General features: G+C 42.4%; 1 protein-coding gene across 1 annotated transcript; it reads left to right on the top strand.

Moving 5' to 3' along the window:
• Positions 1–24,812, top strand: slc25a36a (solute carrier family 25 member 36a). Its single transcript, XM_084188146.1, has 7 exons — positions 1–435; positions 3,307–3,471; positions 9,092–9,169; positions 11,840–11,940; positions 18,530–18,596; positions 18,937–19,229; positions 19,679–24,812. The coding sequence occupies exons 1-7, from the start codon at positions 395–397 to the stop codon at positions 19,870–19,872; spliced, it is 939 nt and encodes a 312-aa protein (XP_084044272.1). The 5' UTR covers positions 1–394; the 3' UTR covers positions 19,873–24,812.
• Positions 24,813–27,087: the final 2,275 nt, after the last annotated feature.

Raw genomic sequence — 27,087 nt, 5'->3', positions numbered from 1 at the left:
CCCTCATTGCAGCCGTGAACAGATGAGAAATGAAAGCGGTGGTGACTGTAGCAAATACCGATTGATAGAAGCGAGAATACGTTTAAAAAAATCTTCCTTTTGAATTCCTCTTCTTTTGTAGTATAACGATCTATAAATTGAAATAAGGTCTGTTCAAAGAGGGGATTACTCGAAACTAAGAGAAGGGTTTGTTTAGCTCGCAAATTGACTAGCCGTCTAGCTAACATTAGCTACGGCAATCTGAATCACACATACTGATTTATAATCGACGTCGCAGATTTATCGAAGTGCGCATATCGTCTTCGACATCGGGGTGGTCGACCGTTCGCCATTCAATCCTGTCTTCCTCCTTGACGCAGTCCAAAGAGTGTACTGGTTCAGAGAATGCTAAAGAATGAGTCAAAGGGATACCTTGGTTCATTTGTTTGCCGGAGGGTGAGTAGCTATTATTTGCTCTGAATAACGTTAGCTAGTCGACATGACATTTCCTGACTGACTTTTACAGTCAAAATTAGCTTGCATGGCTATCTTGGCGAAAATAAGACGCATTTATTTCCCCATTGCCATTTTTCAAGGCGCGCGTGCATGTTACATTAGCAGCTGCACTACCCGACCCATCCTCAGGCAGCAGCTAGCCAGTTGCAGCATCAAAGTAGGCTACCGCGGTCGAGCAAGCTAGGCGCTGGCCACTACTATTGTAGCCTAGTTTCAACACATCAAAGATATTTGCAGTAGTTCCAGATGTTGACGTTTATCACAAAATACATTATTTAATTCGACAGAAAACAGGTTGACACCCACGCATCACACTCCAGGGTTGTCGGTTTGCTCTCCGACAGATGAGTATGCTCGTGAATGAAATATCCATGACGCACGAGCCTTTGTTGTTCTCGTGCAGCCGTTGACCGAGTAGTGATGGCTATGTCGCCGAATATCATAATTACATTTCTGGACACATATATTTTTTTGAGTTTTCATACTCCGACAAACCTTATAAAACGCACATTTGTAAAGATGGAGAAGATGCCCTGGCCTATGCAATGCATACTCTAACAACTACTGCAACACCATTCTATAGACTGGATAAAAAGGTCAGGTCAAAAGACGGGTGTAATTGCACTATAATGATTACATTATTCCAAACAGTTGGAACGTTTTACAACTAAAACGAGAGTTTCTATTGGACAAATTTAGGTAGGTCCATCCCCGTTTCGATCCGTCTGCTTTCGTTTAAGAAAGGTTTGCCACAAAATTGTCGTAATGAATACGCCCCTAGCTAGGCTATATATTTGACTGACGCTTACACGATAGGCTATAAGTAAAACTCAACTCCACAATGTACTTCACATCAACGGAGTAGAGCAGCGACTAGTGTGGGCGGACTGGAGCTTCGACATTATTTGTATATATATATAAATGATCGAAAAGTATGGATTTCAGCACCCCCAAAATAGCCCGCAATTACACTGCACGTTGTCCCGCTCTACTCTGTTGAAGTAAAATACATTGTGAAGTTGTTTTACTTGGCTAATGATAGGCTAGTTATGCATGTCAGTGGAAATATTGAGGAACAGTATTCTCCGTGCATTCTATTTCTAGGACGCACATGAAAAAAAGGTTGCTGAAAATGGACTAGTCTGACTGCTCCAAGTAAATTGAGATTGTAGATCTCACCAATATGCTTAGGGGCATTGAAACATGACCAGTTGGTTATTAGAGCCATTCTCGCAATTGGACACTAAATATGCCTACTTATCACGGAAAATCTAATTCTAGTATGGTTTTGGCACAAGTCTTTGGATAACACTTTCAAAGAAAGACAAGGTGATGATTCCATTTCTTTCTTTTTAGCTTTGTTTTCCCCTTTTATATTGTTTTCTTTGTCAGTCAGCCTCTCCTTTTCTTTCAGGCGCTCTGTAAACTTTTAAAATGTCAGCTTGTAAGGCCTATCTTGTCAAACCAGAATATTTTATATCTCCTTCATTGACTATGAAAATTCAATTTTAGGGGCACAAGTTGTGACAAAGTTACTTCAGCGAGAAGCAAATAATTATTGTCCCCTTGATGTTTCTCACAACAGGGCTCAAGGCCTGTGTGCATGTTTCCTCTCACTGCCGGTTGTACACACACACACACACACAGGCCGCAGCATGGAACAGCCCTCTGAATCTAGACCAAAGGTCGCTCTTGCCTGTATGTGGGTTTGTCTGACTGAGACAGAGTGCTGCAGCAAAGGAATACACTCATACCATGCATGCTACTCACATTCGTTAAACCTAGCCTACAGAGGATATACTACGGTGACTATTTTCAGGAACCATTCCACTATAATTGTGCCTTGTAGTATGCATTCTACACAGCCCTGAGCCCATGTTGAGGTTCATTGACAAATATTATTTGAAAGCGGAGCTGGGAAAGCCTGTAACCTAGCAAACACAGAAGTCACAACACATGAATTGTAACCCACCTAGCTCCGGGGGGCCAGACAAACCATGTCAAGGCGTTACAGGAAAAAGGGCCACCACCTCAGTTTACACATCGTCACAGACAAGTTAGTCCAGTTCAAAGTCTCCCAGGCAGTGGGTTGGCCCAGGCCATTACGGTTAGCATCTATTTACAGTTGCACGTTTTATGTTCAACTCAAGCTGAATGTGTATCAATATGCTGAACCTGATCCAGCTGCTGCTAGCATTGAAAATCAACTGGTTGTTTCCAGAAATACAAAGTCTCGATATGGTTGTCTTACTCTACTTCTTAAGAGCATTGTTGGCCCCAATACAATCAGAGTTGAATTATCCACAATTCACTTCAGGAGATTTTATGCCCATCTTAGTATCACAATTTGAAAAGCTTCAAAAAGTTTTAAAATCACAAGCAACAAACTAGAATATAGCTGTTTGTTTGGTAGCACTTTATATTACAGCACAGAATACAGTGGGTAGGCCTATAACATGGTAATACAGTGGGTAGGCTTATAACATGGTAATACAGTGGGTAGGCCTATAACATGGTAATACAGTGGGTAGGCTTATAACATGGTAATACAGTGGGTAGGCCTATAACATGGTAATACAGTGGGTAGGCCTATAACATGGTAATACAGTGGGTGGGCTTATAACATGGTAATACAGTGGGTAGGCCTATAACATGGTAATACAGTGGGTAGGCCTATAACATGGTAATACAGTGGGTAGGCCTATAACATGGTAAAAAGGAACGTTTTGCACAGTATTTACTGTACTTTTGTCTATTCTGACCTGCCCATCTTCCTCCTCTCTCTCTGTCTCTCCCTCCCCCCCCGTCTAGGTGTGGGGGCACAGTGGGTGCTATTCTGACTTGTCCGCTGGAAGTAGTGAAGACCAGACTCCAGTCCTCTCATGTCACCTTCTACATCTCTGAGGTGCAGCTCAGCACAGTCAACGGGGCCAGTGTGGCCCGCATGGCCCCCCCGGGACCCTTGCACTGCCTCAAGTAAGTTCACCAACACACAGGGGTCATAGAGAATATCCTACACATTATGTATGTTTACAGGGTTTGGTGGGTCAGTTCTATTTTAAGTTCAGTTCAGTTCCAGACTATTCAGGTGATGAACTGAAATGTTTGCACTTACCACAGAGAATACACACTGTGTCTACTCAGTGAGGTTGTGGTCAACTCTATTTGAAGTTTAGTTCAGTTCCAGTCTATTCTTGGGATGAGTGGGTGTTTATGCACATTGCACAGACAAAAACCCTGTGGGTCGAATTCCGACCCAAAACGTTCACGTGTAACCCAGATTTCTGATAAGCTCTGTTGACATTAGTGCAGGGTTTCAATGACCGTAAATGTTGGGGTCAATCTGATCTCTTATCAATTCAATGAATCAATGGAAATCATCCTAACCCTTGTACCAGCAACTGGCAAACCAACAGCAAACATTCCTGCATCATCAAACGATCGCCGACCCTCTCAGGAAGAGTTTATATCTGGACGCTTCACTGTCAAGGCCACCTACAGTATCTCACCTGCCCTTTGATACCATGACCTAACACCCTATGACTCAAAGATGTGTTATGAGTTACTGTAGACGGGAGTGTTATCAGACAGAAATGTCTTTCAACTTTTCATTTTTCATGGTTACGGAGGGGTCGTCTTTTTATTGTCCACAAAGGTCGTTAATGAAAGAGTCTACTTTACCACGTTAAAAATTTTTTTTAAGCTAGGAGAGTCATTCCCTGCTTTCATCATACTATGTTATGACCGAATCTTCACTTGCATTCAGCATTTTGATTGTAGGAATATGGCTCTCCCACACTGGGTCCGACATTAACGATGGCCCGGGACCAGTAAAAACATGTCGGGCCAGTGTATCTTGTCAGTGTATTTTTGCATTCCAGTTCAACATTTACCTGCTCTGTCGCAGTCTACCATTGAAAACCATTGAAGACTACAGTCGTGCTTGTTGTATTTGAGCAATATATGATTGGCCGTTCATTCAAGCTCCACCACGCTCCCGCAGTCACAACTGCTCGAACACTCAAGTTGATGCGTTAATACAATGTAATTCTAAAGAATAGAGTAATGACTTACATTGCTAAATTATATTACACTGCTTTATAATACATATCATAACCAAATGTAGCATGTTAATAGCTGCATATAGAGAGAAAGGATGCCAACCTATACGACCTGCATGACCCCAATTCATTTTAAAACTACACCATGTCTGGGCCAGTAGAAATTCTGTTTGGATGAGTAGATTTATGGCCAACTGACCCGACCGGGCCAGTGAGAGAAAACATTTACAATGGACCCTGCCCACACACTAAACCACATAGCGGGAATAGCTTCTTGACATTATTTTTGTAAAACACATCTCAGATTGGGGGTTGTAGCCTTGCTTTCATCATTTCCGATAAGGCAGAAATATCCCTTATCATATTGGACAAGTACAAGGTGTTCCATCGCATACTTAAATCTGCCTCTCGCTCACTTGTAAAAATAGGAGAACAGAAGGGGGAGAGGCTTAGTGTGGATCTGTTTTGGTTCGCTCATACCAATAGCTGTTAACATGCCCTCACCTCAAATATTCCCCACCGAGGGGCCTGGAGGCACAACCTGTTTCACAACTGGCGTAGTGAAGGGAGCATACAGTAAGTGAGGGGGAATGGAGGCTTGAGCATATTACCTAAGTACACTGGGCCATAGACCTTGTAGTTGTATGGGCATACAGTGCATTTGGAAAGTATTCAGACCCCTTGACTTTTAACACATGTTGTTATGTTACAGCCTTATTCCAAAAGGGATTACATTGTTTTCCCCCCCCCTCATCAATCTACACACAATACCCCATAATGACAAAGCAAAAACACGTTTTTAGATTTTTTTGGCCATATTTATAAATAAAAGAAACTGAAATATCACATTTCCATAAGTATTCAGACCCTTTTACTCAGTACTTTGTTGAAGCACCTTTGGCAGCGATTACAGCCTCGAGTCTTCTTGGGTATGATGCTACAAGCTTGGCACAACTGTATTTGGGGAGTTTCTCCCATTCTTCTCTGCAGAGTTGTATGGGCATATCTATTGAGATAGGCCTTTATCGGTCTTTACAAGGCCTGTTCACCAAATCTTGATCTCTCCAACCAAACATACTCCTTTTGGACATAATTAGGTGCCTCCAACGCCCTTTTTCAGTTAATACATGAAGTGTAAATTCCATCTTGATCGATGTAGCTATCTTCATCCGTGGCCTTATCACTATAAAAGCCACTTCATTAATGATATACAAAGATTGTACCAATCAAGCCAGAAGCAATGGTTAACCAAGACAAGGACCAAGAGTACTGCTACATATACAACGATTGTGCTTTCCAGTGAAATTTCGATAAAGGCCCCTTTTTAAGGAAAGCTTTCATCAGGCTTTGGAAGGAGGTAGAGGGCTGCATTCCTGCGGGATGGCCACAGGACCTGCGGGTCCCGACAGAGATCATTGCGGCGCGGTCTGCATTTATCATGCTGCGGTTGGGAGCGGGCGGTCAGACATACAACTTTGGGATGAAAATATTTATATTTTGGGGAAAAAGTCGTCTTCCTGATTTGTATGCGTTAGCCAAGGCCTACCTATTGTATTAAGCACATCTTTGTCGCATCATTCACACACTCTCAGATTTTGCTGCTTCAAGTTAAGGATCCTACCTCTCCTCTCCTAGTTTGGCATGCGAGATCAAGTGCACCTAGTACCTATATGTGGGTCTCAATGAAATACAGTAGGCTGCCTATGCATGGGCAGAGAATCACGTGGAAGTTATCTTTTCAAGGAAATTAAATATGATTAGATTCGTTTAGGACAGTGTCTGTAAATAAATATTGATAAAGAAGTGGAGGGCGCTCAACCAACGTGAGTCGAGGTGCAATCCAATTTTTAAAATCATAATTCAAAAGAAAAAGGCACAACTTGCGCATAGGTTAGGTTACTATGGTTAGCGAGCGTTACGCCTTTTCATTTTCAATAAATATTGATTACCCATTTATTTGTCTCTGCCTGCAAATCGTCTTCCTAAAAGGTAGGCTATATCCTATATGCAGAACGTAGCTCAAGAGAAAGTGCAAGTGTCCGCTGTCATCATTCTTGCTGCTTCAAGTTCAGTAGCCATATCTGCGAGATCAGGTGCGCATGTGGTCTCAGTTAAATAGAGTAGGCTATAGCCTATGCATGGACGGAGAAACACGGGGCAGTTATCTTTTCAAGGAAATGTACTTCCTAAATATGATTACGCTATAGTTTACTACATTGCCTAAAAATAAATATTGATCACCCATATTTGTCTCAGTCTGAATATATAAAACGTAGCTCAAGAGAAAGTGCAAGTCTCCAACTCTGCTCTCTTAAACCCCCCTAGAGTCGATTTCCGCGGCCCCGCTGAATTCTAATTAGCGTAATAAATAAAAAAAATCTTGTCTGTTTAAGCTGGAGATTGCATTGGATGATTCTCAATCGACCGCATCCGCCGATGTTGCCCTTCCGCATCTGCGGTGAAAGCTGGCAGAGCTACAGAGGTGTTTGTCGGACCATGAGACATCACGAAAATTGGTCTTCTCACGAAAACATCTTTAGCGCCCGAACGGTTTGGCCCAAAAAAACATGATGACGCCTCTATTCGCTGATATATCCCAGTAATACCGATAGCTTAATCTAATGGGCCACGTGAACATTTCTGGTAATTTATCCTATTTTTGCGCATTTTGATATTGCCTATAGGGCACAAAATTGCTGGGACTATGGCTGGCATGTGAGCTCCGTCACATGGTTGGGTTCGGGACCAGTTCTTGTGGTAGCGGGTAGGAGTCCGACAGAAAGCCAGCGGGTGTGGGCGGGTGTGGGCGGGTTCAGTGGGCGGGTGTGGGCGGGTGTGGGCGGGTTCAGTATGTGCGGGATGAATAAATCAGTCCCGCACAGACCTCTAGCTGGAGGCTTGGTTCCGTCTTATCACAGCTGCACTGTTCTTGGACCTGCTTCTCTCCCTTCTTTCCCTCAGTCAACATCCATGCTTCTGCCCTGGGGAAGTACTAGCTGAAACCCAACACCACCACTATGCAGCACAGGGAGAAAACAAACCTGCAGAAGTGGGTCACCAGTGTACGCAGCGCTGGCCAAATCCCATTTAGAACAGAGTAGATCTGTATGAGCTGAGTTCTGTGGCTGCGTAGATATGAGGGAAGATGCTGAAAGTCTTCTAGGACTGTATTCATAGTTGACTGTATTCATAGTTGACTGTATTCATAGGTGACTGAATTCATAGTTGAATCTAGATATAAAACTATTTCAAAGCAGTGAGTGTGTGCTATTTCGATGAATTAGGTTAATGGTGGAATAGCCTTGGCTTGAATTCAGGCTAAGGATGTAGGGAAGCAGTGATGTCAGCATATGGGGCAACATTTCATCATGGCGCATTAAGAACACCTGCTCTTTCCATGACAGACTAACCAGGTGAATCCAGGTGAAAACTATGATCCCTTATCGATGTCACTTGTTAAATCCACTTCAATCAGTGTAGATGAAGGGGAGGAGACAGGTTAAAGAAGGATTTTAAAGAGACAGTTGAGACATGGGTTGTGTATGTGTGCCATTCAGAGGATGAATGGGCAAGGCAAAATATTTAAGTGCCTTTGAACGGGGCATGGTAGTAGGTGCCAGGCGCACCGGTTTGAGTGTGTCAAGAACTGCAATGCTGCTGGGTTTTTCACGCTCAACAGTTTCTTGTGCGTATCAAGAATGGTCCACCACCCATAGGACATCCAGCGAACTTGACAACTGTGGGAAGCATTGGAGTCAACATGGGGCAGCATCCCTGCATCCTGAGGGCAAAAGGGGGGGATACAGCTCAATATTAGGAAGGAAGGTGTTCTTAATGTTTTGTACACTCAGTGTTTAGGCTAATGATACTATAAACACAGCATGACCGCTATCATCAGCCATTTTCATAGAGCAGCTACTTGCACTGCGTGACCTTACAATGTCATACTCTCCATTGGAGGCCTGCTATCTAGCTTAACTGTTTGGCAAGCCGCCTAATGCTAGCTGAATGAGCCATATCGTTGCGTGTGCCATGACCACGTTGACTCATTAGTTACAAACTGTCACATGCCACTCTCTTATCGCTCATCTCCGATTACACAAGTCACCTATCAGTTATCAGGTATGTTGCCCTGTAGTACATTTCCTCTCTCGATTTTAAATCCCCATGATGTCCCAATGTCACCCTCCCACATACGAATGCTGAAATACATCATCTAATTGAATGCATCATAAGTTATATTGATCTGTTTTGACACTTTTTGTTTTTGTTTCCTTTGGTCCATTTTGCAATAACACACAGTATCAGGAAATGGACCATAAATGCATTTGTTTATTACTATTAGTCACGAATAGAAGATTTTAGGCAAAGGCCGATGTTCTATGGTCATGGCAGGCTGATTATCCACATTGGCACTATCCCACGACTGGAGCACTATCTTGATATCAATATTTTCTTTTGTTTCATCATATCAATAATTAGCACTTGATTTAGCACTATGCTAACTAACATCACCCCTCTCTCTCCCTCTACAGGTTGATACTGGAGAAGGAGGGACCCCGCTCTCTCTTCAGAGGGCTGGGGCCCAACCTGGTGGGTGTGGCTCCTTCCAGGTATGGCCACACTTCCTGTGCAATAATTATCCTTCCTGTTGTGGCTTCTGCTACTATTTTCTGTCTTTCTGTGTAGGCTACTTCATGGAGCTTTTTTTCTGGCAACCACAGATTTAAAAGGGGTGGCGAAGTAGATTTTATATTCTATTCAGCTATGAGACATTAGAGAGAATTCTGTTTGTCTTTGGTTTTCCATTATTTGACCTTGGCGAGACCTCTGTCAAAATCCCTTTTTTTAAACCACCGTCCACATCGGAGGACAAGATGATTACCACAATTTACGTTATTTTTCATAAAATCATACAGAACATAATCTTTGTCCATGAAAAAAACAATACATGATTTCTACTGAATCCCAGTAAAATTCCACTCCCGCCCCGTCCTCATCTTCCACCTCCACCAGGGCATTATTAATTCTCCCTATTGGTAGAACCCAGACGGAAATGAGACCGTTCTAAGTGTGAGCCATATTACGCAACAGCAGCCTCCTGGGTCCAGTCTCTGTTAATCAGAGTCACTGTGAGCAGAGCAGCGGCCGTCCACTGGGGCTGCTGCTGGGTCATGTGACTGATTGTGTCGCTGCCATATCATCACAATGCAGCGATGCCATTGGCCCCCTCTGTTGTTGTGTGTTTAATCTCCCCTTCCCTGGATGAGATGGCTCTCTGTCTCTGTTTACCTTACACTTAGTTTTTCTCTGTAAATGTCTCTTTTCTGCATTTATCGCTTCACCTCTCTGCATGTCGATTATCTCTCTCTCATTCTGTTTTTCTCACCCTCACTGTGGGGCGTTAAATGCCCAGTGATGGTCTGCCCTGGTTCCGGCTGTGTATTTTGTGTCTGTCTAGGCTGTGCCTGTGAGTATGCTGAGTCTCTGAATAGATTTTGTGTGTGTGTGTGTGTTTTCCTGTCCTCTGTGGAGTGAGCTGCTCTCCCTAGCTGTGGCGGCTGGCTGCCTCGTGACGTGCAGGGAAGAGAGGGGACATTATGTAAAGTCTGCCTCGACACTGCAGGGAAGGGAGACCAACAGCAGGGCCCACTAACCTGAGCACACACACGCCTTTGCTATTACTGCAGGACACGAGAGAGGGAGGTAGTGAGAGAGTGAAAAGAGAAAGACTGACCTGAGCGCACACTGCCTTCGAAAATACTGTGGAGGAAACAGAGCGAGAAATGCAAAGGGAGAGAAATCAATCATCCTACATTAAGACAAACTGCAGGGTTCCTCAATGCTGCTGCACTGGGACGGAGCAAAAAAAACACAACTTTTCACCAACACCGCTCACCAGCGACTTGACACTAACCAGGCTTTACCTACAGTAACACAGCAGGAAACCTTATCTAACCGGGCTTTACCTACAGTAACACAGCAGGAAACCTTATCTAACCGGGCTTTACCTACAGTAACACAGCAGGAAACCTTATCTAACCAGGCTTTACCTACAGTAACACAGCAGGAAACCTTATCTAACCGGGCTTTACCTACAGTAACACAGCAGGAAACCTTATCTAACCGGGCTTTACCTACAGTAACACAGCAGGAAACCTTATCTAACCAGGCTTTACCTACAGTAACACAGCAGGAAACCTTATCTAACCGGGCTTTACCTACAGTAACACAGCAGGAAACCTTATCTAACCGGGCTTTACCTACAGTAACACAGCAGGAAACCTTATCTAACCGGGCTTTACCTACAGTAACACAGCAGGAAACCTTATCTAACCGGGCTTTACCTACAGTAACACAGCAGGAAACCTTATCTAACCAGACGGAGAAGTCAGTAACACAGCAGCTGTGTGCCCTGGATGTGGAACGGTACTGGCTGATATGTCTCCCCTTGGCAGTGGGCTGCAGAGTGCTACCGAGCTGAGCATCTTGTTGGCCATTTAGAGCATGGTTGAATGGTTGGCTGGTTGGCTGGGCAGTCAGAACACAGCACACACACAAGCTTTAAATCAGTCCATCACTAAGGTCGGCCATTACATAACACTCACACACACACACACACGTGCGCCCAATCTCACATCTGCATGCACACACATGTACATGCACAGTGTACTCTCACTCTGACAAACGCACACTAAGGGCGAAGTGAGCGAGCCGAGCGCAGGCGGGTCGTTGGTTTTAAATCCCCACAGCGGAAATGTCTACTTGAGTAATCCTGTGATTTGAGTTAAGTAGAGAGAGAGTAGGAGTTGCAAGGGCGATAAATCTCCAGCTAAAGCAGGGTTTGGGTGCCTGGGTGGGGATGAGTTGTACATATGCATGCGTGTGCAGTGACCTTCAGATGGACACACTACGCAGGAACCCTCCTAATGGACCATTATTTATATAGGCCTAGATGGGGGGTTTAATGTGGGTTGGTGACATGGGGACACACAAAACTACCCAAATGAATGCAACTGGTTTCAGTGAAAATCGCTCATGTCAACAGTTCCAGGTCATTTACTCTGTGTCAATTTGGACAGAGGGGACGCTGCCTGTCATTTATACTGTGCTATTTTGCCCTAATCTCACAAGATGGAAACATGTTTTTTGTTTGCTATATTGGTATCGACTGTCATGACCCAAGAAAATATTATTTATCGGCAACGGGCCGGAGTTCCGATATTGTTATCGATTGATTCCCTGTATTCTTAGCTCACATCAATTCCCTCCTGTTTCCACAGAGCAATCTACTTTGCAGCTTACTCCACTGCCAAGGAGAAGCTGAACGGTGTGTTTGAGCCTGACTCGACGCAAGTCCACATGGTGTCTGCAGGCCTAGCAGGTAACAGTCGTTCCACAAACCCCCCCTCGGCTGTCTGTAACATCTTGTCAGTGCAGTTTCTACTGGTTGTTGCTGCATTCAAAGTTGACTTGTTTAGACAATTGATTTCAGCTACTTATTTTATTTTGACGGATTACATAGAAAGGTCAAGGGGATATTGTTTTTATTTTAAAATATTTAGTTTTTGTTTAAAGTAACAGGAAACATATTTTTATTTGATCAAATTGATTATTCTTATTAAAAAAATTAAAAAATTACATTGTGTTATGGGGTGTATGGGGTTGCTGTTTCATTTGAAGATAATTCAATGTTTTATAAACATTGCTCTAGCCTATTTCCAGCCAAGGCTATGTGCTAGACATTGCCACTATATGGCTTACCTTGTTGTGGACATTTTCTAGTTTCCTGTGTGAGTGTTTTGAATATCAAGCACAGATGGTTTGTCCGAAAGCACAATTGAAGACTTTCAGGATCAAACGGTCTCTTGACAACTACAATAAACCCCACTTTATATTTATAGTGACAGTGAAGAGGTTATGGCTTATTCTGCCCTTCAATATTGTAGTTCTTAAGTTAGATGTGAAAATAACCTTTTCATTTTTCTTTGTCAAAGCACTAACTAAGAAAATACAAAATGTGTGAAAAAGACAAAGCACACGGTTAACTATTGCATTTTGTACTAACTGCCTCTATTAATATATTGAACTGCTCTCTCTCAAGAGCTTTTACACTCGGCGAATAGAACCACTGACCCACGTAACTGCTTTGTCTTTGTCCTACCATGATATACAGCCAACATGGCAGAGGCTCAACACTTTACTACATACCACTACTTACCACTATAATACTTACCAGTAGCTAGCTGGCTGGTCCAGCAATTTGAAAAAAATAAACATCCTCAAAGTTTGGGTTGTGCTTTCTGTCCCACCCCTACTTCCCCCAGTTATTTTTCTCCTTTCCCCATTTCTTCATTTGTCGTCTCTTTTGAGGCTCTTCGGAGGATCCTAAATCGTGTTAACGTACCAGTTGGTTGCTAAACAGTGAGTGTGGCCCTTCACGCGCTGTCTGTGCTGTGTGTGTACAGTAGTAAAGGCCCCAGGGCGCAAACATGTCAGGGGCCTCACTGCGGGAGGTCTCCTCGCCTCGCGGCTACACGCCCACCGGACGTTGTTGGGCGGACGCCTCAGGTAGCACCCCATTTCCTTTCACTGGTATGACCATGATGCTAATGATGATGATGCTATTGATGCTAATAATGATGATGCTGATGCTAGTATAGGTCACGGCCAGCTGGTTTGCAGCTCTCGTATCTCCTATAACTTCTATGTGATTGCACAGTCTTGATACACTGCCCCCTTCCCCCATTTACCAGCCTGTTACCCCCCCCCCCCCCCCCCACCACCACCACCACCATCACTGTAAAAAGTAAATGAACAACACACGCACTTTGATTTACGTTAGTCAGCAAATGAAGGGAAATGCTAACCTTGTCACTATTAGAGGTTTGAGTGTCCTTATTTGGCTTGTCCATTCAACATCATTACTCTTGAACAGCTACCACAGCAGATGTAGTTAATCTATGTACCGTAGTTCACATGGTTAATTCATGTTCCGCTATGTACGTCCACCCTCGTCTTTGAAGAAGGAGGCTAACAGGAGCTATGCTCTCCACTGTGCCTTCAGTGCCTTAAATATGCCACCCATGTAACATACATGTACAGTGGGGTCCGAAAGGATTGACACCTTTGATGAAGATGAGCAGTTATGACTGTAAAATAAATAATTTTAATACTGAGCTATATTGTATGCTAAAAAAAAATGGGGAATGATATTATTTTATACTAATGCAATTGCTGAGAGAAAGAGATTTTGTTTACCAAGTAATAGTTTTTTTCTCTCAAAAAGGTAGAGGTCAAAATGATTGACACCCCTAAATATTCTTATAAATAAAGTAGTCAGAAGTTTAGTATTTGGTTCCATATTCCCAGCACGCAATGACTACAAGCTTGTGACTCTTCAAACTTGTTGGAAGCATTTGCAGTTTGTTTCGGTTGTGTTTCAGATTATTTTGCAACCAATAGAAATTAATGGTAAATAATGTATTGACTCACTTTTATTGTAAATAAGAATATAATATGTTTCTAAACACTTCTACATTAATGTGGATGCTACCGTGATTACGGATCATCCTGAATGAATGGTGAATAATGATGAGTGAGAAAGTTAGAGGAACAAAGATCATACCCCCAAGACATGCTAACCTCGCTCCATTACCAATAACAGGTCATGTCTTGCAGGTATTCTTGAGTTGGCATATCACAAAACTGCTAATCAAAGATAAATAATAATAATCAGAGATAAATAAATCAGACCATCTAAGTTTGTCATTTATAGGCTATATTAATATATGCCATTCTTTATAAGCCAGCTTGACAAGGTTAGCATTTGAACCCTCTCTTGCACTTCTTGACCTTTTTATTATGACTCAGTGTTGACTTTGTCCCCTATTTTATTTGACCCCATTGCTGCTGTTTAGAATCAATAAAAGTGATTATGGTAATGATACAATGGTACACAAGGAATGGCACATGTAGCATCAGCTAAGAACATCATTTAAAGATACTATTTGATTCTTATTGTGTACCTTGCATGTGTATTTGTTATGTCCTGCACATCATTTGAATTATACCAGTGGGGTGATGTTCCGACAGACTTGCATTTTTCTCTTTTTTTCCCTAACCAAGAAAGACATACCTGACAGAACGACACGAGACGTCCTCTTGCATTTAAAACAGGTGTGGGTCGGGAAAGGTCACAGGGTCGGGGGGTTATAGAGGTGGGGGGGGGGGAGAGATGGGGTGTGACCCCTTTCTCCTCTCCCACCTTAGTTGTTGGTTAAAAAAAAGGGTGGGTAAAAATGTGGGAGAGGGGAGGCTTAGGTGGATCTTACCTGTTTATATAAAAAGTGGGGGGTTGGGGGGATAGTGGTTTGGGAGAGATGGGAGTGACGCTTTTCCTCCTGTTTTACCTATTTAAAAAAACGGGGATTAGGTAGGATTGGTATTTCCTCTCCCATCTATGCATTTGTGGGTGGGTTGGTTGGTTGACTGCTGCCTGTGTGTGACTGTGGTACAGAAAAGCCTGTGTCTATTTTAGGGCTTTACTGTAGCTTTCACCCCTGCGTGAGGGGGGAGAGCCCCAGCCACCTCAGCCCCCCATATCTGCAGGCTTCTAGCTGCAGCTGTGAGGCGGAGTAGCTTTGCCCCTACTCTGTGAGTACACGCCATAGAAGCTATCTCTCTTCCTCTTCTTTTACTTCTTCTTCTTCCACAGACTTTTCATCCTCTTCACGCAGTTGCCTTAGGACTGTGTCCCTCGATACAGTAGAAGCTCTAGAGCGATACTGTACTGTAGAACTTGGTTTCTTGTTTAGAGAAAATGCTATCGTCCATTTTAGCTCTTGGCGCAATGTAGTGATGTATATTTATGTTCATTTGCCAATGGCCATGTTTGAATTCTGTTGTTGTTTAGAGATTAAGTATCTCGACCACATCGGTACAAAGCATACGTGATGTGCCAGATTACTGTCTGTCTTTAAATATGCACACCTTATTATCACACTAGCATTACCTGCACCTTACACATTTGTCATATACCTGTATACCTTGTAATGTGTATGACATGGCACTCACTTGTGAACTAACATAATGACTTGATGCATTATCAGGGGATTCATTGGTCTCTCTGATTGAAAACTAATTCAAATCCAAATTAGTATAAGCAACTTATTAATAACACTAAACTAATATATGTTTTGGTACCGCTTTATCACTAATATATATATATATATATATATATATATATATATATATATATATATATATATATATATATATATATACACACACACACACACACACAGTGCATTCGGAAAGTATTCAGACCCCTTGACTTTTTCCACATTTTGTTATGTTACAGCCTTATTCTAAAATGGATAATATTTTTTTAAATATTTTTTTATAAACCTCAATCTACACACAATACCCCATAATGACAAAGCGAAAACAGGTTTTTAGAATAAAAAACAGATACCTTATTTACATAAGTATTCAGACCCTTTGCTATGAGACTCGAAATTGAGCTCAGGTGCATCCTGTTTCCATTGATCATCCTTGAGATGTTTCTACAACTTGATTGGAGTCAACCTGTTGTAAATTCAATTGAATGGACATGATTTAGAAAGACCCACAGTTGACAGTGCATGTCAGAGCAAAAACCAAGCCATGAGCTCGAAGGAATTGTCCGTAGAGCTCCGAGACTGGATTGTGTCGAGGCATAGATCTGGGGAAGGGTACCAAGACATTTCTGCAGCATTGAAGGAACACAGTGGCCTCCATCATTCTTAAATGGAAGAAGTTTGGAACCACCAAGACTCTTCCTAGAGCTGGCCGCCCAGCCGAACTGAGCAATCGGGGGAGAAGGGCCTTGGTCAGGGAGGTGACCAAGAACCTGATGGTCACTTTGACAGAGCTCCAGAGTTCCTCTGTGGAGATAGGAGAACCTTCCAGAAGGAGAACCATCTCTGCAGCACTCTACCAATCAGGCCTTTATGGTAGAGTGGCCAGACAGAAACCACTCCTTAGTAAAAGGCACATGACAGTCCGCTTGGAGTTTGCCAAAATGCACCTGACTCTGACCATGAGAAACAAGATTCTCTGGTTTGATGAAACCAAGATTGAACTCTTTGGCCTGAATGCCAAGCCTCACGTCTGGAGGAAACCTGGCACCATCTCTACGGTGAAGCATGGTGGTGGCAGCATCATGCTGTGGGGATGTTTTTCAGCGGCAGGGCCTAAGATGAAAACCTGCTCCAGAGCTCTCAGGACCTCAGACTGGGGTGAAGGTTCACCTTCCAACAGGACAACGACCCTAAGCACACAGCCAAGACAACGCAGGAGTGGCTTTGGGACAAGTCTCTGAATGTCCTTAAGTGGCCCAGCCAGAGCCCGCACATGAACCCGATCGAACATCTCTGGAGAGACCTGAAAATAGCTGTGCAGTGGCGCTCTCCATCCAACCTGACAGAGCTTGAGAGGATCTGCAGAGAATAATGGGAGAAACTCCCCAAATACAGGTGTGCCAAGCATGTAGCGTCATACCCAAGAAGACTCAAGGCTGTAATCGCTGCCAAAGGTGCTTCAACAAAGGACTGAGTAAAGGGTCTGAATACTTATATTAATGGGATATATCAGTAAAAAAAAAAATCAAATCCTGTTTTTGCTTTGTCATTATGGGGTATTGTGTGTAGATTGATGAGGGGGGGGGGGGGGACTATTTAATCCATTTTATAATAAGGCTATAATGTATAAATGTGGAAAAAGTCAATGGGTCTGAATACTTTCCGAATGCACTGTATATATGCACGCACGCACGCCAAGTTCCCCTGGGAAATACCACTTGACCTCCTCTACTCAGCGATATTCAGTTATTCCTCATGTCCTCTTGAATAATTCAAGAATGCCAGACTCCATTTTGTTTCCTCATGGTCCGTGGCAGCCAATGAGGCCTTCAGCTGAGGCTCAGACCATGACGACACTGCACAATTACTTGCTATTTATATGTAGGCCTACTGTAGGGCTGAGCTCTCCCCATCTGGGAGCTAGCTACTATTGTTCACATTAAATTTACTCAATTCATTGACTCATTTATACGGTAGTCTTTTATCAGGCACTCTTAACCAGAGTGAATAATAATACTATTAATTAAGGGGGCTGAACAATAGCATAGCACTATGTTATATCTTATATTTCTATAGTGCCTGGTGTGTACATGAGATTCAGGCCCACCTTGTTTCTAAATACTTAGGAATAGTATTTATGATTAAGTATAGCCACATCTTAGATATATTTATTACAACTTCTAGAGATGATAATGAGGAACATTAGATACTTGGACTAGGCTACATCTTTAAGCTGAGTTTTTGCCCGCGCTGTAATACAATCTTGATGAGGAATCTAATCAGTCCATATAATAGTTATTCAATTCCTGTGAAGGACAAACAGTCTGCCCTAATCAAAGGTAATCAAGTTCATTTTTATATCATCTCTGGCCTGATTCCGGAATACCAGAGAAAAAGGAAAGGTTTTACGAGATTGCCAATACGTAAATAAACAGCTCATAAACACAGCTTAAAGATGTCAACAATGCTTTCAGACACTGCAGCCAGTTGAGAAGGAAAGTAGCGTTATATAGAATTCACTGGGGTTGTATTTCACAAACGCAGGATCGATAGACTGGCCAGCACTCATTTCTAACTCTTACTTTTCTAGTTCATTAAGCCAGCTGAAGTTGAATGTCATTTGGTTGGGTTACTGCGAGTATTGAGTCCGTAATATCATTCCCTATATTCAAGTTTTTCTTTCTTCATCATCCAGGAAATAAAGAGTTATTGTTAGCTGGCTAACTCATTGGTGGTGCTTTGTGAAATACCCCCCCAAAACGTAGGCCAATATATATCTTTGTCCTTGGATAGGCTGTCTTTCACACCGTGTCACTCTCCCCGTCTGAACCTCTGAACTCTTCTTCCCAGGGTTCACTGCTATCACTGCGACCAATCCCATCTGGCTTATAAAGACCCGGTTGCAGCTGGATGCCAGGTAAGCACTGAGCAGGGAGTCTGGATCTAGGCCATCAGCTGATTAAATTCCCTTAGCTTATGTTATTCCACAGCTGTTTCATATTTTACTGGTTCTCTAGCTATGTTATGGGTTGTTATGCTTATTTGACTAGTTTCATATTGCATTGACCCATGGTACTAGGGGAAAGGGTGTTATTTTGAGGAGTAGTGCATACACTTTATTGAATGTTGCAAATCCCTTTTCCATTATTACTTGCCAAATGTATCCCGTTAGCTATATGATCAAATATCCTTTTGCGTACCTTTTTTTGCCATGTTCAACTATTCATTTACCCACCCGCTACATGTTTTTACCACAGGAACCGTGGCGAGCGGCGCATGAATGCGTTTGAGTGCATGCGGCGGGTCTACCAGACGGAGGGCTGGCGGGGCTTCTACCGGGGTATGTCTGCCTCGTACGCCGGCATCTCCGAGACAGTCATCCACTTTGTCATCTACGAGAGCATCAAGCGCAAGCTGATGGAGTCCAAGGCCCAGGCCAGCATGGATCAGGACGAGGATGAGTCGGTGAAGGATGCCTCAGACTTTGTGGGTATGATGCTGGCAGCCGCCACGTCCAAGACCTGCGCCACCTCCATCGCCTACCCCCACGGTATGCACCTACACCTTCAATTTCTACTTATTATGTGACAGTAAAGAATACATCAAAAGAAAATACATAATCAGAATACATTCGGTCCTAATTTATCTTAGTTTCTGTTTTATTAGTGACAAAAAATTGCATAGTCTACAAAATGGTCACTTTTGGTCTCAATTATTGATACACGATATATCAGCCATATCATTATCGGCCGATATGATATCGCCAATAATAATACAAAAAGTTAAACCGAATCAGGGTCAATAATAAGTCACTTGGTTGTTGCTCCCATCTCACGGGGAGGAAAATGTTTTTTCTTCTTTTTCCATATCAGTATTGGTAACGTTCATCATGTTGAAGAAAATATCGGCTATCGTAGCCGTCCGGAATTTCCATACTATTGCATCCATGGTCTAAATGAGTCCCCTCTTCTCTCCTCCCTCTTGCCTCTTCCTTTGTAGAGGTGATCCGCACCCGGCTACGAGAGGAGGGCAGCAAGTACCGCTCCTTCTTCCAGACATTGTTGACAGTACCTAAGGAGGAGGGCTACCGTGCCCTGTACCGCGGTCTCACCACCCATCTGGTCCGCCAGATCCCCAACACTGCTATAATGATGTCCACCTATGAGATGGTGGTCTACCTGCTCCAACGCTAGCCCCTCCCCTTCCTGTCTGGAGAGGAGGTAGGAAGTGACTGACTTGGTTGGGGATATATAAGATGGAGACCAAAGGAAAACCGATACTGACCAGAACAAAGAAGAAAGAAGAAGAGCTCCCCCATTAATTCCCCACCAACAACCCCACCCCCCCTAAGCCTACAGGCCACCCCACAAGGGGGCGCTATGGTCTGGGATGATAGAGAAAGGATGGGGTGGGAGGAAGAGAGGGGGACGGAGAGAGACAGTTCGGTCAGTCCTTTACAGAGCCTGTCAAACAGTCTCTGAAGGAAAGACGGAAATCATTTTGTGGCCTTAAAGAGTTTAGTCTGTCTCTGTCTCTCTGTAGAATGAAACCAATCTGCTTTAGCCTGTATTGGAGATGACCATCTGAAAGGGGAATGCAAGAAAACAATCGATAAAAAACAGGTGTCATAATAACACTATAAACATTATAGAAAATGTTTATTGCAAAATGTTCCACAAGTAGATATATTTGATTGGATTAGCGCTTTTACCCTAGGATTTAGCTTGTAAGCCAGGGATGGGCAACTGGCGGCCAGCGGGCCCTCGGATCAATTTCCCCCTTATTTTATTTTTTTTGGGGGGGGGACTCAGTCGGGGTCTCAACTTACTGTTGCGAGTTAGAATAGCAAAATACCTGATAGTCACTCAATTAGCCTATCCATGTCATTAAAAAAAATTGATTGGTAGGTTAGTCGAACGGCAGGGGGGCCCCCATTGATTTTGGTAGTAAGTCTCACTCAGATAACATTTCTCTGGCCTCCCGAGTGGCGCAGCGGTCTAAGGCACTGCATCGCAGTGTTGCGGCGTCAATACAGCCTGTGGTTCGTGAGGGTTTGGCCGGGGGGCTTTACTTGGCTCATCGCGCTCTAGCGACTCCTTGTGGCAGGCCGGGCGCCTGCAGGCTGACTTCGGTCGTCAGTTGAACGGTGTTTCCTCCGACACATTGGTGCGGCTGGCTTCCGGGTTAAGCGAGCGGGTGTTAAGAAGCGCGGTTTGGCGGGTGATGTTTCGGAGGACGCATGACTCGACCTTCGCCTCTCCCGAGCCCGTTGGGGAGTTGCAGCAATGAGACAAGATCGTAATCATGAAATTGGAGAAAAAAAGGGGCTAAGAATTACAAAAACACTAACAAATAAATAAAATAACATTTCTCTACACACTATGTTAGAATTGCAGGACATTAGCTGTAAAACAGCACATTTTCCTCTCCACCCCATGGCAAAATGATTAGAGTTGCATGAAATTATTTATAAAATTGCAAAGTCTTCTCTCGGCCCCATGGCAAAATATATAGAATTACACTAAATTAACTCTAAAACTGTCAAGAGGGGGGCTGCTAAAAGTTTTGCTTGCCGGGGAGGGGGCTTATGGATGTGGGTACACAGACCCTCGAGCAACTGCGGCCCCTCCGATTTTTTTTGTGGCCCCCACCCCAATAAAAGTTGCCCATCCCTGACGTAAGCTAATGTTTGAAACAAGCTTTGCATGCTTTATTTCAGCAACTTGAACCCAAGTATGGTGGGTGGGTGGTGGTTAAGGAATGTCAGACAAACGTCGATGAGACGAGCTGTTTTTAAAGGATAATTTTGCTTTTTTACAACCAAATCTCAATTTTTTTATGTAAATTATATATTATAGAAGGATGCACACACTTTTTTTGCGATTTCACTTTTTTTAATTTTATTTACCCCAACCAGTGAGTCACTTCCTCATTGTCGTTGTGCAGTACGGGGGCTCATGAACAAATGCTCCAAAAAACGGCCAAATACATCCTTTTCATTCCAAACTTTATCCGCAACGTTATATTCCATTTTGTGTGACGAGCTGTTTCCCCTATCCATCTGTTCCAGTCTTCGGTAGCCTGCTGCTAGAATGGACGGAGAGGTATCGCTCGAATCACAATAAAATGGAATATAACGTTACGGATAATGTTCGGAATGACAATTTCATGTGTACAACATCTAAAGACCAGCATCACTATACTGAGAGCATTTCCGTTTCTAAAATGACGTATTTGGGTGTTTATGGGGCATTTGTTCATGTTTTCAGAGCCCCCGTACTGCACAACGAGGATGAGGAAGTGACTCACTGGTTGGCTTACGTTTTTCAAAAACAAGTGAAATTCCAAAAAAAAGTATCTGTATCCTTCCATAACATGGCATTGTAAAAAAAAAAGATATATATGGATTTGGTTGTAAAAAAGCAAAATTCTCCATTAAGAACCGGGAACTTCTTTATTTTCAACTTGCACATGTATTTTTTTCCAGATCATTTAAGATCACTAGCTAGCTATATGATATGAGAATAGCAAGCGAACCTTACATGTACTGCAACACATATGGTGCGCTTTGCACAAGAATAGTGATCGCCGCCAATCACAACACATGCCACAGACACTTAACCAGTGTTTTATTTGTTTTGAATGCTGACTATCATTTCAGTGTTTTTTAAAATGGTATTGTTTCTCTGATACTAGTCATTGGGAGGGACCTAGATGTCTCTTGTGAGTGCACAAGACTTCTATGACCTAGATAGGGTGCGAGTGAGTCTTTCCAACAGGTACCAACACTTACCTGGTTAGAGATCTATCTACCGGTGTCACGCCGCTACTAGAAGATCATTTGTTAAGTGTTGGAAGTCAGGAAGTGTCAATGTCATTTCATCGTCTCTCCCAACCTTTGTGTGTGAAACTCGGATGGTGACCGTGTGTGTCGATGTGCATTTGACTCTGTTTGAGTGTGTTCGTGTGTGTGATGTGAGAGCGAACATCCCTGATATCTACTCCAGAGGTAGTGAGTGCCCTCCACTAAAAGTGAATCATGTAGATCTCTGAGGTTAGGAGCGAGGCAAAGCAGTGGTCCATCCCAGCTCCTACACCGTAGCCCTTCCCTACCAGTGGCTTCCAACTAAAGTTTTATGCACTTTTGTGGCCTTTTTGGGTTTGTGCTTAACATTTTCTTGTGTGGACATTTTATTATTGTATTATAAGAATAGTATTACTGTATATGCAAAAACAGTGTTTTGCTCAACAGTTCCCATTGCAGATATTGTACAGTTCAGAGTGCTTAATCTTGTGAAGGATATTCATGTGTGTATAGAATACATATGCATATCAACTATTGTGTGTTTGCTTAGGTCCATGTATTATTATACTGCAGTTTACAGTTGCAAATTATTTGTTTGACTGCATTTGTGTACCATTGTAAGATGTTTGAGCCTGTTGCAACATGGTGTGTTGACATTAAATGTTTATTTTGTTAAAGTTTTATATTATAAAATTGTATTTCATTTTACATCATGCAAGCCTTGGTGATGATAGAGTCTTTGATTTTATGGCAATCATAAAAGTATTATATTTTTCAGAATTAGATTTTTTGTAAATTCCCCTCAATCATTAATTTACATTAAATGTACATTAATTTGCTCTCCATCCATCTTCTATCCATGGTATCCTCCATATCTAACTATAGGCTACTGCATCCTATCCGGTCTTTGTTCCAAATTCTCAATCTGGCATTTCAGTAGAAAAACAATGTGATGGAGCTTAATATTAATTAATATTATATTAATATCGGTGTCAATATTATGACAAGATTATGTTTTTGCGTTCAAGTCACCCTGAACTATTTTAAACTGATTCAGGCTCTGGATTCATGACTGAAGACTTTTCGGCAGTGCAGAGGCTACATTGGATTATGATGTGTATCATTTAGATGGTTGTAAATATCCTTCTGTACATTGAAGTTTTGACTCGAGGCCTCTGGCTATGACAGTTGCTCATTTTGTCAAGCCAATTTCAAGAGTCTTTTCCTATCCACTGGCGTACTGTATATAACAACTGTGAATATACTGGAGTCCTTTTCCCACAGACTATAGCCTATCTGTTTTCGTAACTATCATTGCCCTGATAGTCATACTGTGAATTGAATAACTAGTATACAGTACACAACTGTGATGTATTTTGTAGTAGAGCGTAAACTTGCATATAACCTGATCTTGCAACGCCAGGGTTGTGGGTTCGTTTCCCACGGGGGGTCAGTATGAAAATGTATGCACTCACTAACTGTAAGTCGCTCTGGATAAGAGCGTCTGCTAAATGACAAAAATGTAAATGTGATCTTGTTAGACTAGTGACTGACCCATGCTGCTATCTAAGAGATGGGTGTCAATGCCACTACGGTTCCACTCCACTCAAGATGGCTCTGTTGTATTGAAAACAAAACACACTACACAGACCAGCAGGTCTGCAGTCTCATGACTTTCCCCACATAGTCTTGGGTTAGTAGGGTGGCAATACCTCAACCATGTCACTAAAGACGTATCCATTTAACACTGTGGATGCCATCTTGGTGGTTCCCATATGGCTTCTCTATTGGTAAAACTGGAGTCTGCCAGGGAGTGTATACCACATTTGATACAGCCAAGGAACAGTTTACACAGTTGTTTGGAAAAGTAGGCTTACATTTTTTTATGGTACGGTACTGGAAAACTAGCAACTCAAGAATCTACTGCTCAGCTCTCTATCAATGTTATTTCGTAGTCAATAGGGGGCAGTGTTGTAGCTAAGGATTCATTTCAGCTCCAGGTTGACATCATGCTGCCCAATTATATCTGGGCTAGAGAAATATGCTTACTCATTCATGTCCATGTTTTTGGCTGAAACAGAACTGGTTTTTTGAACACGTCACTCAATACTTCAAGGACAAATGAGATTACTAGATGTAAACATTTCAGTGAACGAATTTCTTTGGAATGTTGTGTTGATTGTTTTTCCTCTTACATCAGCCAGTACCCCCTCCTATTTGTTTGGTTTAAGCTGGTGAAATTAATGTGGTCTATTCTCTGCCATCTATGTATTATCATCATACCTCCTTTTTGTACAAAAGTCAATAAAAACCAGATTGCAACTCTCATTGCTTGCTTGTTAATTGTTTCATTATTTCTTATCATGGCCTAGAAGCACAGGAAAGAAAGGCCATGTTTGTTCTGGAAAATGATTTTCTTGAAGGCTGTAGGTTATTTTATTCTGAGCCTGTTTTACACTGTGCTCTACTCCATTTTACCACAAGGTGTCAGCAAAGGCAAAGCCAACGCGACTACTGTATACACTGAGTGTACAAAACATTAGGAACACCTTCACAATATTGAGTTGCACCCCCTTTGCCCTCAGAACAGCCTCAATTCGTCGGGGCATGGACTCTACAAGGTGTTGAAAGCGTTCCACAGGGATGCTGGCCCATGTTGACTCCAATGCTTCCCACAGTTGTGTCAAGTTGGCTGGATGTCCTTTGGGTGGTGGACCATTTTTGATACACACAGGAAACTTGAGCGTGAATAACCCAGCAGTGTTGCAGTTCTTGACACACTCAGAATGGTGCGCCTGGCACCTACTACCATACCACGTTCAAAGGCACAAATCTTTTGTCTTGCCCATTCCCCCAATGAATGGCAGACATACACAATCCATGTCTCAAGGCTTAAATATCCTTCTTTAACCTGTTTTCCCCTTCATCTACACTGATTGAATTGGATTTAACAGGTAACATCAATAAGGGATCATAGCATTCACCTGGTTAGTCTATGCCATGGAAAGAGCAGTTGTTCCTAATGTTTTGTACACTGTGTAAATCCCACTGTAAACCATATAGGCTTCAGTGGTGCTCTCTGTCGCCATAACTCGATGACAGGAGGATGTACGTTTCCAACCTGACCGATGGGCAGTCAGGTCATTCAAACAATCATGAAAGAGGCTCTGAAATTCTATTAATTAATCCATTTTAGATCTGTGTCTCCCTACTTTTCAAAACAATATAAAGACACTGATTTCCTTAGTTTGGTTTCTGCCAGACCTATTTTAAGCACTTACCATCAAGTGACAAGTCAATTAGGTGTACCTTGAAACACAGAAATGTGTAGCCAACAACAAATCTGAGCAATTACATTCAGTAACTGCCTAGCAAAGTCATGGGTTAAATATATAGGTAGCCTTATAATACACATTTGACGATTACAGAGGCTCTAACATGGATGCTTTTCACCTATCTTACCTGACAAGGTATATACCACGGCTAAGGGCTGTATCAAGGCACTCTGTGTTGCATCATGCATAATAACAGCCACTAGCTGTGGTATTGGCCATATACCATACCCCCTCACGCATTATTGCTTAAATATACCACAACTAAGGGCTGTATCCCCAGGCACTCTGATTCGTGTTATGCCTAAGTACAGCCCTTAGCCCTGGTATATTGGCCATATACCACAAACCTCCGAAGTGCCTTATTGCTATTATAAACTGGTTACCAATATGAACAGTGAACAAGTATTTTTGCTTCATACCCCTGGTATATTGTCTGCCTACGCACGGCTGAAATTCTGTTTCAGCCAATCAGCATCCAGGACCCAAACTACCAGCTATACTGTCTATGAGAGAGTATGATTTAGCTTTCCCGTGACTGAACGGGCAAAGCGTAGTGATGGGAAACTGAGCCTTTCTGAAGGGTTCGCTGCTTTCACCAAATTGTGCCGGAAAATGGTTAATTACTCTGATCTTCATTATCTGTTCACAATGCACATTAGTGACATCAGCTGGTTAGCAATAAATAGCAGTGTGTGGTTATCAGATACTTTTTTCTCCATTGCAATCATACATATTCTGTGGAGCAATGGTTAGTCGTTGGCTTTAATAGCCTACAATCAGTTGGATTACCAGATTCTCTTCATACTTCCCTTTTTTTGCCTTTAAATTGACTATTTTACAAAAACTGAATTTATGGCATTATTTAGGATGCTTAAGAAAGAAACGTATACTATACTAAATAAAACAAATTATTTGAACAACAGTGCAGAAAGTGTGGTTTCATATAAAACAATTTTCAAAATAGTGTATCTTCAATGGTATTCCACTTCATACCCTCGCGTCCCTGAATGTTCCAGATTTCCCCACTCTAATTGCTAAGCTACCTGTCAGATGAAACTACATGTAAAAAATCCTAACTATACTGAACAAAAATATAAACCCAACATGTAAAGTGTTGGTCTCATGTTTCATGAGCTGAAATAAAAGATCACAGAATTTTTTAACAGCTTATTTCTCTCAAATGTTGTGCACAAATTTGTTTTCGTCCCTGTTAGTGAACATTTCTCCTTTGCCAAGATAATCCATCCACCTGACAGGTGTGGCATATC

Source organism: Coregonus lavaretus, assembly GCF_964263955.1.
Source record: "Coregonus lavaretus genome assembly, chromosome: 23".
NCBI classification, from domain to species: Eukaryota; Metazoa; Chordata; class Actinopteri; order Salmoniformes; family Salmonidae; genus Coregonus; species Coregonus lavaretus.
The sequence above is the reverse complement of the archived record's forward strand: the minus strand, read 5'-3'. Positions and strand labels throughout refer to the sequence as shown.